The sequence below is a fragment of the Schistocerca gregaria genome, chromosome 3 (genome assembly GCF_023897955.1).
Source record: "Schistocerca gregaria isolate iqSchGreg1 chromosome 3, iqSchGreg1.2, whole genome shotgun sequence".
In the NCBI taxonomy this organism is placed as follows: domain Eukaryota; kingdom Metazoa; phylum Arthropoda; class Insecta; order Orthoptera; family Acrididae; genus Schistocerca; species Schistocerca gregaria.
Window position 1 is genome coordinate 228,348,081 of NC_064922.1, and position 12,445 is coordinate 228,360,525.

General features: G+C 39.1%; 1 protein-coding gene across 1 annotated transcript in view; it reads right to left on the reverse strand.

Moving 5' to 3' along the window:
- LOC126356230 (pyridine nucleotide-disulfide oxidoreductase domain-containing protein 2-like) overlaps window positions 1-12,445 on the reverse strand; it is a 149,610-nt gene that overhangs the window by 88,668 nt on the left and 48,497 nt on the right. Inside the window, exon 6 of the mRNA XM_050007050.1 lies at window positions 9,194-9,335. Within this exon, the coding sequence (XP_049863007.1) occupies window positions 9,194-9,335 (142 nt within the window). The remainder of the gene's footprint in view (window positions 1-9,193; window positions 9,336-12,445) is intronic.

Consider the following 12,445-nt stretch of genomic DNA (forward strand, 5'->3'; position numbering starts at 1 on the left):
TTTATCAATGCCAAAAGCAGCCGAAACAGTCATACAGAGCATGGGCTGAAGAACTACATGGACTTAACTGCCATTGTAATTTTGTGACAAATGTTCATAAGGAATCTTATGTAGGTCAGGTGGTTCATGATGCAATCATACATTTTGCTTCTGACAGGGAAGTTTGAGAGTGGGCTCTAGAGTGCAAAAATCCTTCACTTACAGAAGTATTGAACATAAGTTAGTAATATGAAGTTTCATGGGTTGCAAGTAATCACATAGAAGAGTGGTCTGAAGTTAAAGAAATCAGTTCCTATCATCCCTCCCTGCCTTTAGTCAGTTTGCTAGGGAATGTAGATGCCTTTGCAGCAGTCCAGAGATATCTCGGCATTGTATAGGTACTCACTGTCTGCAACAACAACTGCCCACAACACTTAGGTGACACCTTCGTGCTCCACTGCCTCCATGCCCATACTGCTCATTCAACACAAATGGACTGCATGTCCCAAGTGCTGGGCAATGTGTAATAGATGCCACAAGAAAGGACACAATACTTCTGTATGTAACTCCTTTCCAAATCTGAGTGAGGATGAGACAAACATGACTGTGAACAGTGTATCTGCAGTGACGGTGTTGCATAGCAAGTTATATATTGAAGTACATGCGTTTAACAAACTGTTGAGAATGCAGATGGACATGGGTGCAGCAGAGACATTGGTGAATTCTCAGACTTATGTGGATTTGGGTTCTGCCCCCTCTGACTCCAGTGTCTGTTGAGTAATAAAAAAAAACTGATTCCCATTCTTGGACAGTTTTCTGCACTTGTGACTTGCAAGGCTGTAGTTTGATCATTAATATTCCTAGTTGTAGACAATGCTTACACTGAAAATCTGTTTGGTTTGGATGCTTTTAACTGTTTGGAATTTCTATTGATGATGAAGTTCATTTGGTTTCTGATAAAGTTCCATAACAACAGAATTTCAGGCTCATGATGAAATGAAACATTCTGGTCCACTGTAAAATGAGACACAATTTAGGTCAAATGAATGATGATACAGCTACAGTAGTTGGGTTCGAGTCTTAAGCTTAGCAGTTAAGCTTTACCATGTAGCCATTGCTATGTGTCCAGGTGCTCCGTCCGTATTTATACGGGTACTATTTCTTTTTCACGTCCTTCATCTGGTTTGAATTGATTGCTTATTTTTCTTTGATCTGATAAGTGCCGTTCTCTTTGTTATAGGTGTTTACATCACTCTAAGCTGAAAATGCATTACTGTACTGTGTCACGCATTGTTTGTCACATTTGGATAATGAGTGTTTACGACCTGTCGCCGTTTGCGCAATGGCTTGCTTTTGTGCGCGCTACCGCCACTTACAATTTAACAAAAAAGAAAAAAAAAAGAGGAATCATCTCATTAGCGAAACAATGGCAAGAGACTACTATTTGTTGTTACTTACACTGCTGCTTTCTTTGATAATGATCAACAAGAACCAAATAATAGACTGCGTATGACAGAAGATATTCAGAACGAGAGTTTAGCGAAAATTTTTCTCCGTTTTAAAATCTTTGCAGACACCTCTGTGGTACATTAAATTCTGCACAGAAATTAGTCATCTTAGATTTAAAAATCTTGTCAATTGCCATGCTTCATTTCTGACTGTATCACTATTAGTCATAAGAATAATGCGAATATAAACATGACATGATATATATATTATTCCGCATTTACTGTTGCCTCACTCAAGTTTAGTAGTTTATTAGGCAGAAACGATTTACATGAGATAGCAGCAAATACAAAAGAATACATGGCAAAATATTTATATTCATATTATTCTTATGGTGAAGAGAATACTGCATGTGATTCACAATTCATAAAAGTTCTTATTAGCAACAATCTCTTGTCACAGGTAGGAAAAAATTCAGAACGTAGAGTTGGCCATATTGACAAACATTCCAAACAGTCTTGCCAGTCGAATTTTTGTAGTATGTTGAAATGCAGCTACATTCGAAGATGAACAATATGGAATTTGTATTTACTTCATTGGATAATGTATGAAAATGCAGTGGTCGAAACTCGGGGCGGTGAAAAAAAAGCTCATCTTCAACCCTTTTTATTTTTAGTTTACTGGCGCAGAAGTTTTGTCACCAGTATTTATCTTTGTGCCTGCAAAGCATGCCTGCGTAGCGCTACATAATTCGACGGCAGAAGTTAGTTGTGGCAGCACCTACCAACATTTTTCAGAACTTCCATTTACTTTGCACTCAATTCTAAGCCGCAGGCGGATTTTTAGATTACAAAAAGCGCTGCTTAGATTCGAGTAAATACAGTAAGCTGTGTCAGTAATGCCTGTCATACCATATGGCCTCTCACAGGGTGACAGGTGCTGAACCTGTCTGTGCTGACGCTACTTCCAACCCCACACACCACTGGCGGCATGTCACATGATTCAACAACCTATGTCAACCACAGAAGAAATAGAAATGAGCACATTGTTCACTTTTTTGCAAGGGAAGGAGAGTGCTGTAACTAGCAATTTTGTGTGAGGGGCTCTTCAGCTCTTCATAGTTTGTCCATGAAATTTGTAGGTGATTCAGCCACTAAAGGCCATCTGGCCTGCTAATATGACAGCAGTTGTGTGCCACAGCCTGCCGGCTGCACTCCCCTATTGGAACTAATGTTTATATAGGACAGAGTGCATGGCTCTGTCACCCACTCATGTATTGTTAATTGTCTTCCATGTGTGTGTACTGTTCACGAAATAAATTACAGTGTTCTTGCATTTAGAACAGTAGGCATCCAGGTGGATAACAGACTGAGGAGACACCAGCAAATGGTGATAAGTTTATCAAAAAGCTCAAATCTACCTGCCAAACAATGGAAAAATCCAGGATGGAATGTAACAAAAATAGACAGCACACACACACACACACACACACACACACACACACACACACACACACACACACACACACACTCACTCATGCAAATGCAATTCACACAAACGACTGCAGTCCCTGACAGCTGGAGCCAGACTGTGAACAGCAGCGCATTATGGGAGAGGCAACTGGGTGGAGGTAAGGAGGAGGCTGGGGCAGGGAGGAGGAGGGATAGCAGGGTAGTGGTGGGGGACTGCAAAGTACTGCTCGGAGTGTGCAAAGGAGGTGGAGAGTAAGACAACTAGGTGCAGTCAGGAGGTTAGACAAAAAATGGTTCAAATGGCTCTAAGCACTATGGGACTTAACATCTTAGGTCATCAGTCCCCTAGACTTAGAAGTACTTAAATCTAACTAACCTAAGGACAGCACACACATCCATGACCAAGGCAGGATTCGAACCTGTGACCGTAGCAGCAGCGTGGTTCCAGACTGAAGCACCTAGAACCACTCAGCCACACCGGCTGGCTGGGGGTTAGACAGTGGGCTGGGAAGAGAGAGGGGGAGGAGGGGGGAGGAGAGGGTTAGCAGAAAAGGAGAGAAGTAAAAAGACTGGGTGCATTGGTGGAATGAGTGCTCTGTAGTGCTGGAATGGGCATGGGCTAGATGGGTAAGGAAAGTGACTAACGTAGGTTAGTCATTGTTCTTACCCATCTAGCCCATTCCCATTCCAATGACTAACAAAGATTAGTTATTGTCTTTATCCATCTAGCCCATTCCCATTTCAGCACTGCACAGTCCTCATTCCACCAATGAAGCCTGTCTTTTTTACTTCTCTCTTTCTCCACTACCTCCCACTCTCTTCCACTCTCTGTCTAACCTCCTGACTGCACCCAGCTGCCCTACTCTCCACCTTATCCCTGCACACTCCTAGCAGCACTTTCTCGTCCCCCACCCCTACTCTGCTATTCCTCCCCCTCTCCACCCCAGCCTCATCGTTACTCTCTCGTGGTTGTCTCCTCCATAATGTGCTGCTCCCCATAGTCCTACCATGCACTTAGAAATATCTCTCATTATACTGATATATAGGTAGGATTTCTTGCATTATTTGCATATTTTCACTCAGTAATATGGCATATTCTTCTTGTAAAATATAGCTAAAAAATGTTTACTCCGCAGACATATACAGTAAGAATGTTATGTGAAGTTTAGATCCAAACATCTTGCTAAAACTGTTTCAGGGATTATATGTGTCTCATACTTTATTCCAACACATTTACTCCCATATGTTTTTGTTATAAATATTAATGTGAATATAAGAAAAAATATGGGATTCACAACCACATTACTAAAAATAAAAATAATTTCCATATAGCCCATTCATCCCTGTTTGGCCAATAGCCTTGCTTCATTGAATATACCAGTTCCTGTCATATCAACACAGTTAAACTATGCCAGGCATGGGCAGCAATTGGATGGGTAACCATCCAGGTACATCTTGTGCTGTTGCCAATTTTCCATTTGTCTTTCCAGCAAAGGGGAGATGGGCTTGTGGCATAAAATTCCTGATCACCAGATTTTGCACCAATTTCCTGGATTAAATTCCAAACTTCCTCACAGTGTCTCACTGAATGAGGCATATGACACTGTCAATGGTGAACTATCCATCGATTGGGGATGTCAAGCTTGGTGGTCTCATTGGTGCTATTTGAGAGGAGAAGGTCATGTGTGTGCACTAGATTTCACCCTCTCCCTTCTGTCATCATTGCACATTGCAAATGTGTCACTGCAGCATGTACAAATACACACACACACACACACACACACACACACACACACACACACACTCACACACACGCACACAAACACATACACAAATTACAGTAACATACTCGAATCAGATACACAAACCTCACACTACTTTGTGAAGGAAAGCTGTTAGTGTGCACACGACTTAGGAAAGACCTTTCCAATTAGGTGCTTGATCCTGCCCCCTGGTGGTTTCCAGCCAATCATGCTATATGACTTTACTCTTTTATCCCTGTCTGTGGTTGAAAAATAAGTTACATTCTGGTACAAAAATCTTTACGAAGGTGCCAGAAGATGACACCACATAGAAAATTGTAAATCCCCAAATAATCAAAACAAGAGTATAGCTTATTATCTGCTTGTTCTATAACTTAATAGAATTTATAGTCACAGTAGACACTAACATTCACATTAAATGAGTTTTAACTTTACCAGTACCTAGACAGCAGCTAGTAATCTGTGTAAAGTTGCCTATATGTTGCTGTTTAAATATTAGATAAAAACAGCAGTTTTATGATGTTACAGAAAGACCAGTGGGTTTTTCAAAGTAATTATAGGCCATTACAATTGTTGGTATCATACATTAGATAGTGTGAAGGTGACTTTTTTTCTTCACATAATGTTAAAAGAAGACTACAAGGTAAACAAAGTTTACATGATTTTCAAGCTGCTGGTGCATGCGGGTTTCCGTCCATCAAAAATTTAGCAAAAATGAAGGTAGACACCATTCACCTGTAAGGGATTGATGTGCAGCACATGGACACATTGAATAGTGCAGTGGCTTTTGAGCTACAGCTGTCTTTTCACACAACCACATAGATATGACTGAAGTGATCCTCACTCTTTATGGGTGGGTGTGCAGGCTAACAGGTGTGAGGGGAAGGAAATGTGTCTACTTAGAAGGGATAAAATGTTAGGGCAACAAGCAGATGCATGGGTACTGTCTAGATAGTGGACAAATGGGGTGCAAAATAAGAAGAGACAAAAGAGTGAGTTTAGGTGTTTGGAGAGGGTACAAGCTGAGGTTCAGTTTGGGAGGGCTGCAAGAACTAAGCATATACTGGAGGGACAATTGTCACCTGCATAATCCATAGGAAATGGTCCAGGATGGAAACAAACAAATGACACAAGATAGGTACTCTTGGGTAAAATATTCCAGAGGTAAAATAGTCCCTCATTCGGTTCTCCAGGCGGGGGACTACTCAAGAGGACGTCGTTATCAGGAGAAAGAAAACTGGCATTCTACAGATCAGAGTATGGAATGTCAAATCCCTTAATTGGGCAGGTAGGATAGAAAATTTAAAAAGGGAAATGGATAGGTTCAAGTTAGATATAATGGGAATTAGTGAAGTTCAGTGGCCAAGATAGACACGAAGCCCATGCCTATTACAGTAGTACAAGTTTATATTCCAACTAGCTCAGCAGATGAAGAAATTGATAAAATGTATGATGAGATAAAAGAAATTATGCAGGTAGTGATGGGAGACGAAAATTTAATAGTCATGGGTGACTGGAATTCGAGAGTAGGGAAAAGGAGAGAAGAAAACATAGTGAATTTGGATTGTGGGTAAGAAATGAAAGAGGAAGCCGTCTGGTAGAATTTTGCACAGAGCATAATGTAATCATGGCTAACACTTGGTTGAAGAATCACAAAAGCAGGTTGTATACATGGAAGAATCCTGGAGATACTAGAAGGTATCAGATATATCATATAATGGTAAGACAGAGATTTAAGAACCAGGTTTTAAATTGTAAGACATTTCCACGAGCAGATGTAGACTCTGACCACAATCTATTAAAACTGAAGAAACTGCAAAAAAGTGGGAATTTGAGGAGTTGGGACCTGGACAAACTGAAAGAACCAGAGGTTGTACAGAGTTTCAGGGAGAGCATAAGGAAAAAATTGACAGGAATAGGGGAAAGAAATACAGTAAAAGAAGACTGGGTATCTCTGAGGGATGAAGTAGTAAAGGAAGCAGAGGATCAAGTAGGTAAAAAGATGAGGGCTTGTAGAAATCCTTGGGTGACAGAAGAAATATTGAATTTAATTGATGAAAGGAGAAAATATAAAAATGCAGTAAAACGAAGCAGGCAAAAAGGAATACAAACGTCTCAAAAATGAGATCAACAGGAAGTGAAAAATGGCTAAGCAGGGATGGCTAGACGACAAATGTAAGGATGTAGAGGCTTATCTCACTAGGGGTAATTTAGATACTGCCTACAGGAAAATTAAAGAGACCTTTGGAGAAAAGAGAGCCACTTGTATGAATATCAAGAGGCTGATGGAAACCCAGTTCTAAGCAAAGGAATATATAGAAGGTCTATACAAGGGCGATGTACTTGAGGACAATATTATGGAAATGGAAGAGGATGTAGATGAAGATGAAATGGGAGATACGATACTGCGTGAAGAGTTTGACAGAGCACTGAAAGACCTGAGTTGAAACAAGGCCCCGGGAGTAAACAACATTCCATTGGAACTACTGACGGCCTTGGGAGAGCCAGTCCTGACAAAATTCTACCATCTGGTGAGCAAGATGTATGAGACAGGCAAAATACTCTCAGACTGCAAAAAGAATATAATAATTCCAGTCCCAAAGAAAGCAGGTGTTGACAGATGTGAAAATAATCGAACTATCAGTTTAATAAGGCACAGCTGCAAAATACTAACACAAATTCTTTACAGACAAATGGAAAAACTAGTAGAAGCCGACCTCGGGGAAGATCAGTTTGGATTCTGTAGAAATACTGGAACACGTGAGGCAATACTGACCTCACGACTTATCTTAGAAGAAAGATTAAGGAAAGGCAAACCTACGTTTCTAGCATTTGTAGACTTAGAGAAAGCTTTTGACAATGTTGACTGGAATACTCTCTTTCAAATTCTAAAGGTGGCAGGGGTAAAATACATGGAACAAAAGGCTATTCATAATTTGTACAGAAACCAGATGGCAGTTATAAGAGTCAACGGCCATGAAAGGAAAGCAGTGGTTGGGAAGGGGTTGAGACAGGATTGTAGCCTCTCCCCAATGTTATTCAATCTATGTATTGAGCAAGCAGTAAAGGAAACAAAAGAAAAATTCAGAGTAGGTATTAAAATCCATGGAGAAGAAATAAACACTTTGAGGTTCGCCGATGAGATTGTAATTCTGTCAGAGACAGCAACGGATCTGGAAGAGCAGCTGAACGGAAAGGACAGTGTCTTGAAAGGAGGATATAAGATGAACATCAACAAAGGCAAAACGAGGATAATGGAATGTAGTCGAATTAAGTCGGGTTATGCTGAGGGAATTAGATTAGGAAATGAAACACTTAAAGTAGTAAAGGAGTTTTGCTATTTGGGGAGCAAAATAACTGATGATAGTCGAAGTAGAGACGATATAAAATATAGTCTGGCAATGGCAAGGAAAGTGTTTCTGAAGAAGATAAATTTGTTAACATCAAGTATAGATTTAAGTATCAGGAAGCCATTTCTGAAAGTATTTGTATGGAGTGTAGCCATGTATGGAAGTGTAATATGGATGATAAATAATTTGAACAAGAAGAGAATAGAAGCTTTCGAAATGTGGTGCTACAGAAGAATGCTGAAGATTAGATGGGTAGATCATGTAACTAATGAGGAGATATCGAATAGAATTGGGGAGAATAGGAGTTTAATGTACAACTTGACAAGAAGAAGGGACCGGTTAGTAGGACATGTTCTGAGGCATCAAGGGATCAGAAATTTAGCTTTGGAGGCAGTGCGGGGGGTAAAAATCATAGAGGGAGATCAATAGATGAATACACTAAGCAGATTCAGAAGGATGTAGGTTGCAGTAAGTACTGGGAGATGAAGAAGCTTGCACAGGATAGAGTAATATGGAGAGCTGCATCAAACGAGTCTCAGGACTGAAGACCACAACAACAACAACAACAACAACACAAGTACTGAAGCAGCTTTTGGAGTCAGTGGTGTGGTGTACAACATTTTTAGTGGCTATGTGGTTAGCCTCAGTTTGGTAGTGGTGTACATGATGTGGCTGTTTCATTTATGTTTTTACATTTTATGAGATAGGAAAATACTGTTACTGCACTGCAGTAGGAAGGGGTTACCTTAAGGTAATAAACAATTAGAAAATCATGAATAACTGACTGACCATCATTAGTAGATCATGCCACTATAGAACAATCAATTAAGAAATTGAAAAAGGCATTGATAAATTTAATTTGGGAAATAAGACTGAACCAAATATTGCTTTACTAATGGAAACCAGGTAAAAGAGATAAAAAACACACCTAAAATATTTAATAACCATATTTCTCCAACAGAAAATTCATATTCTGACTGTATTGGTATAATGCAATTCTTAAAAATGAAAAAGAAAGTGTTATTCATTTAGTACAGATGATACATTTGATTTGCAGAGAAAAAATTATCACTGAAGTTGTTGCATACCAGCTGGAACATGTAAGAATAGAATAATATAGAAATCTAAAAAAAGGAAAATGCATTCTAAGAAATTATCAGAGTGTTAATGCACTATATAGTACCTGAGAAGTAAAGATTTCAGCACCACATGACTTTGCTGCAGATGCCAGAGCCTCTGAGACAGCACCCATGCCACCTCTTGGGTAGCCCCAAGCTCCAATTTTCCCATTCACTTGGCCGAGCATGTGATGAATCAAAACATACCTAGCAATAATAAAATGCTTATAATTCATTGCAAAAATAAAATTCAACTGTATAATGTTCTTGATATATGGAAAGGTATCAGAGACAATTTTACATATTTAAGAGATAAATCAAGTATGGGAAGAACAACTAAAAGCCGGCCGCGGTGGTCTCGCGGTTCTAGGCGCGCAGTCCGGAACCGTGTGACTGCTACGGTCGCAGGTTCGAATCCTGCCTCGGGCATGGATGTGTGTGATGTCCTTAGGTTAGTTAGGTTTAAGTAGTTCTAAGTTCTAGGGGACTAATGACCACAGCAGTTGAGTCCCATAGTGCTCAGAGCCATTTGAACCATTTGAACAACTAAAATGCAAAATAAATTTTAGACTTTCAGAAGGATGCTGAAGCATATTTTCTTTTTAAATGCATATGAAATAAATAAATAAAAGATGTTGAAATATATTTAAGATGGAATATATTTTGGTTCTTGCTGAGAGAAGATAAAGATATGTGAGGTGTATGGGAACAATTATGCATTCCATTCATGTGTTGTAATATGCATACCTTTCTCAACTGACAGGTATTTTCTCCTTCTCAGCACTACCTTTCATCTTTTAGCAAGTTTTATCTGTTCTAATTTCTCTTTAGCAAGATTCTGTGTTGAATATGAATGATTTTTAGCAACAGTCAGTTCAAGTTTTGTGGAATGATAATGAGCATCCGATGTAACTGAAAGAGAGTGCAGACGGTTGCAACTGTTAAGAAGGTCCACATGAAGAATGCATAGCTTACAGGGTCATTGAAATGGAAATTTCTTGCTTTCCAGAAGGCTTTCAATGGAGTTCCACAGTTGCACAGACTAGAAAACAAGCATAAATACTCACGATTTTGAAGTAGTTTCTGCATAAGACATCTTCAAAAAGGAAGTGTCTTATCACTTTAGACGAAAAGCCTCCCAGGAGGTGTGTGTCCGCCTTTGGCACTAAATGGTAATACATGTCATGGACACCAAAATAATTTTTTTATTATCTCATGACATGTTTTGGGAGAATCCCATCATCAAATATGTAGTATTATACATACAGTACAAGATAAGATATTAAAATGCATACACTGCAACGATGCACTGAAGTCGAAAAATGTACAAAATCAATACATAGTATCGTGTCATTTTCTACTCTGTTCAATAATTCCATCTGTGCCCAAACACTGGCAAGTGATCATGGTACAAGGTAAACAGTTTTGCCAGTAGGTGGCATTAGTGACAGTAGTGCCTATCACATCTGGCATAACCATTATATGAAAATGCTTATTAAAAATGTACACCTATTATTTAACTTACACATGTATGTATATGATAATGAAGCACTCACACTGTGTTATTATTGTATTATTTAACTTATGCATGTATATAGAGCACTCAGATTGTACTAATAAGGCCACTGTTGCCATATTGCATACTAAATTTTGAACACAGGAAGCGACAAAAATTGAAATAGCTCAGTAAATAAATCTCAACAAAAAATCCTAGCAGTAATATATGACCAGATAAAAATTACAAATAGCTCAATAAATATAAAACTTACAACTGTGGAAGGAAGGGGGTGGGGACAATTATTATGATTACAGGGAAACACCAACAAATTACAGTTTAGTAGTAGGTAATGCTTGTAACATCAAGCTTGGTCGTTACAATTACACTACAAAAATTGCCAATAATTGCAGACAACTTTTGTAGCATAATTGTAATAACAGATCTTGATGATACAAGCATTACCTACCACTTGGCCTTAAACTGGAGTGGTTCCGTGTAATCATAGTAAGTGCCACTGCTTCCTTCCTCCACACTTTTAGTTTTATTAAATAAAAATTCGGTATCTCATATGTTATCCTAGGATTTACAGCCTTGTCCTTTTTTTCTATTTCTTCCTCTGCTACCTTCATTATTTCATTGCTCATCTTCTATTGTATTCCCTTTCCCTATTTCAGTAAATATCTGCCTAATGTGCCCTACCAAATTCTCAAGGACCTCTGAGCGTTTCAACTTATCCAAGTCTGTTCTCATTAATTTCCTATCTTTTCGGAAATTCTTCATATTTAATTTGCAGTATGTGACCAATAAAATATGGTCAGTGTGTGCATCTGCCTGTACATGTTTTGTAGTTTAATGCTTGGTTCCAAAATTTCTGTTAAATCAGCATATTTATCTTAAATTTTCAAGCGAATCCATGTATGTTCCCCATATGCAATCTTCTTTCATGGTTCTTATACCAAATTGTAGCAATGATTAAGTAATGGTCTGATAAAATTTGACCAGACTGCTACCCCTTTCATTCTTTTCTCCCAGTGCATGTCCTACTATGATTTTTCCTTCTGTTCCTTTCCCTACCATCAAATTTCAGTCACCTACCATATTTAATTTTCATCTCCCTTAACTATCTGAATAATTTCTTTTATCTCATCATCTTTCAATACCTTCATCATATACAGAGTAAGGCGACATATAAACTTGTACTATTCCTGTGGGTTTTCACTTCATATCTATCCTGGCTATGGCAATGTGTGCACTGTGTTCTTCCTAGTAGTTCACCTGTATTCTTATTTTCTTGTGCATCGATAACCTACTCCTGCATTATCCACATTTAATTTTGTGTTTTTAACCTTATACTCACCTCACCAAAAGTCCTGTTCTTCATGCCACCAGACTTCATTAATTCCCATTACATACACCGATCAGCCAGAACGACCTACTATTAATATAAACCTGTCCAAGCGATAGCAGCATCACCTGGTGAGGAATTACTGTAGTGAGACACACACAAACAGTGCATGTAGTATCAGTGAGCGTGCTGCCTGTGTGTATAACAGGCAAAGTGTGTGATCTACCTGAGTTTGACCGAGGGCAAATTTTGATGGCCCAGAAGCTTGAGATGAGCCTTTCAGAAACTGCAAAACTTGTCAAGTGTTTGGGGATTGCTGTGCTGAGTGTGCTCAAAACACAATGAAACCAAAGTGAAATCATGTCCTGACATCATGGGATTGAGCAGCCATCCCCCATTGCAGATGCTGGATGTTGTAGGCTGGGCAGACTCGTAAAAGAGGACAGGTGGTGAACTGTGGTGGTACCAACATCA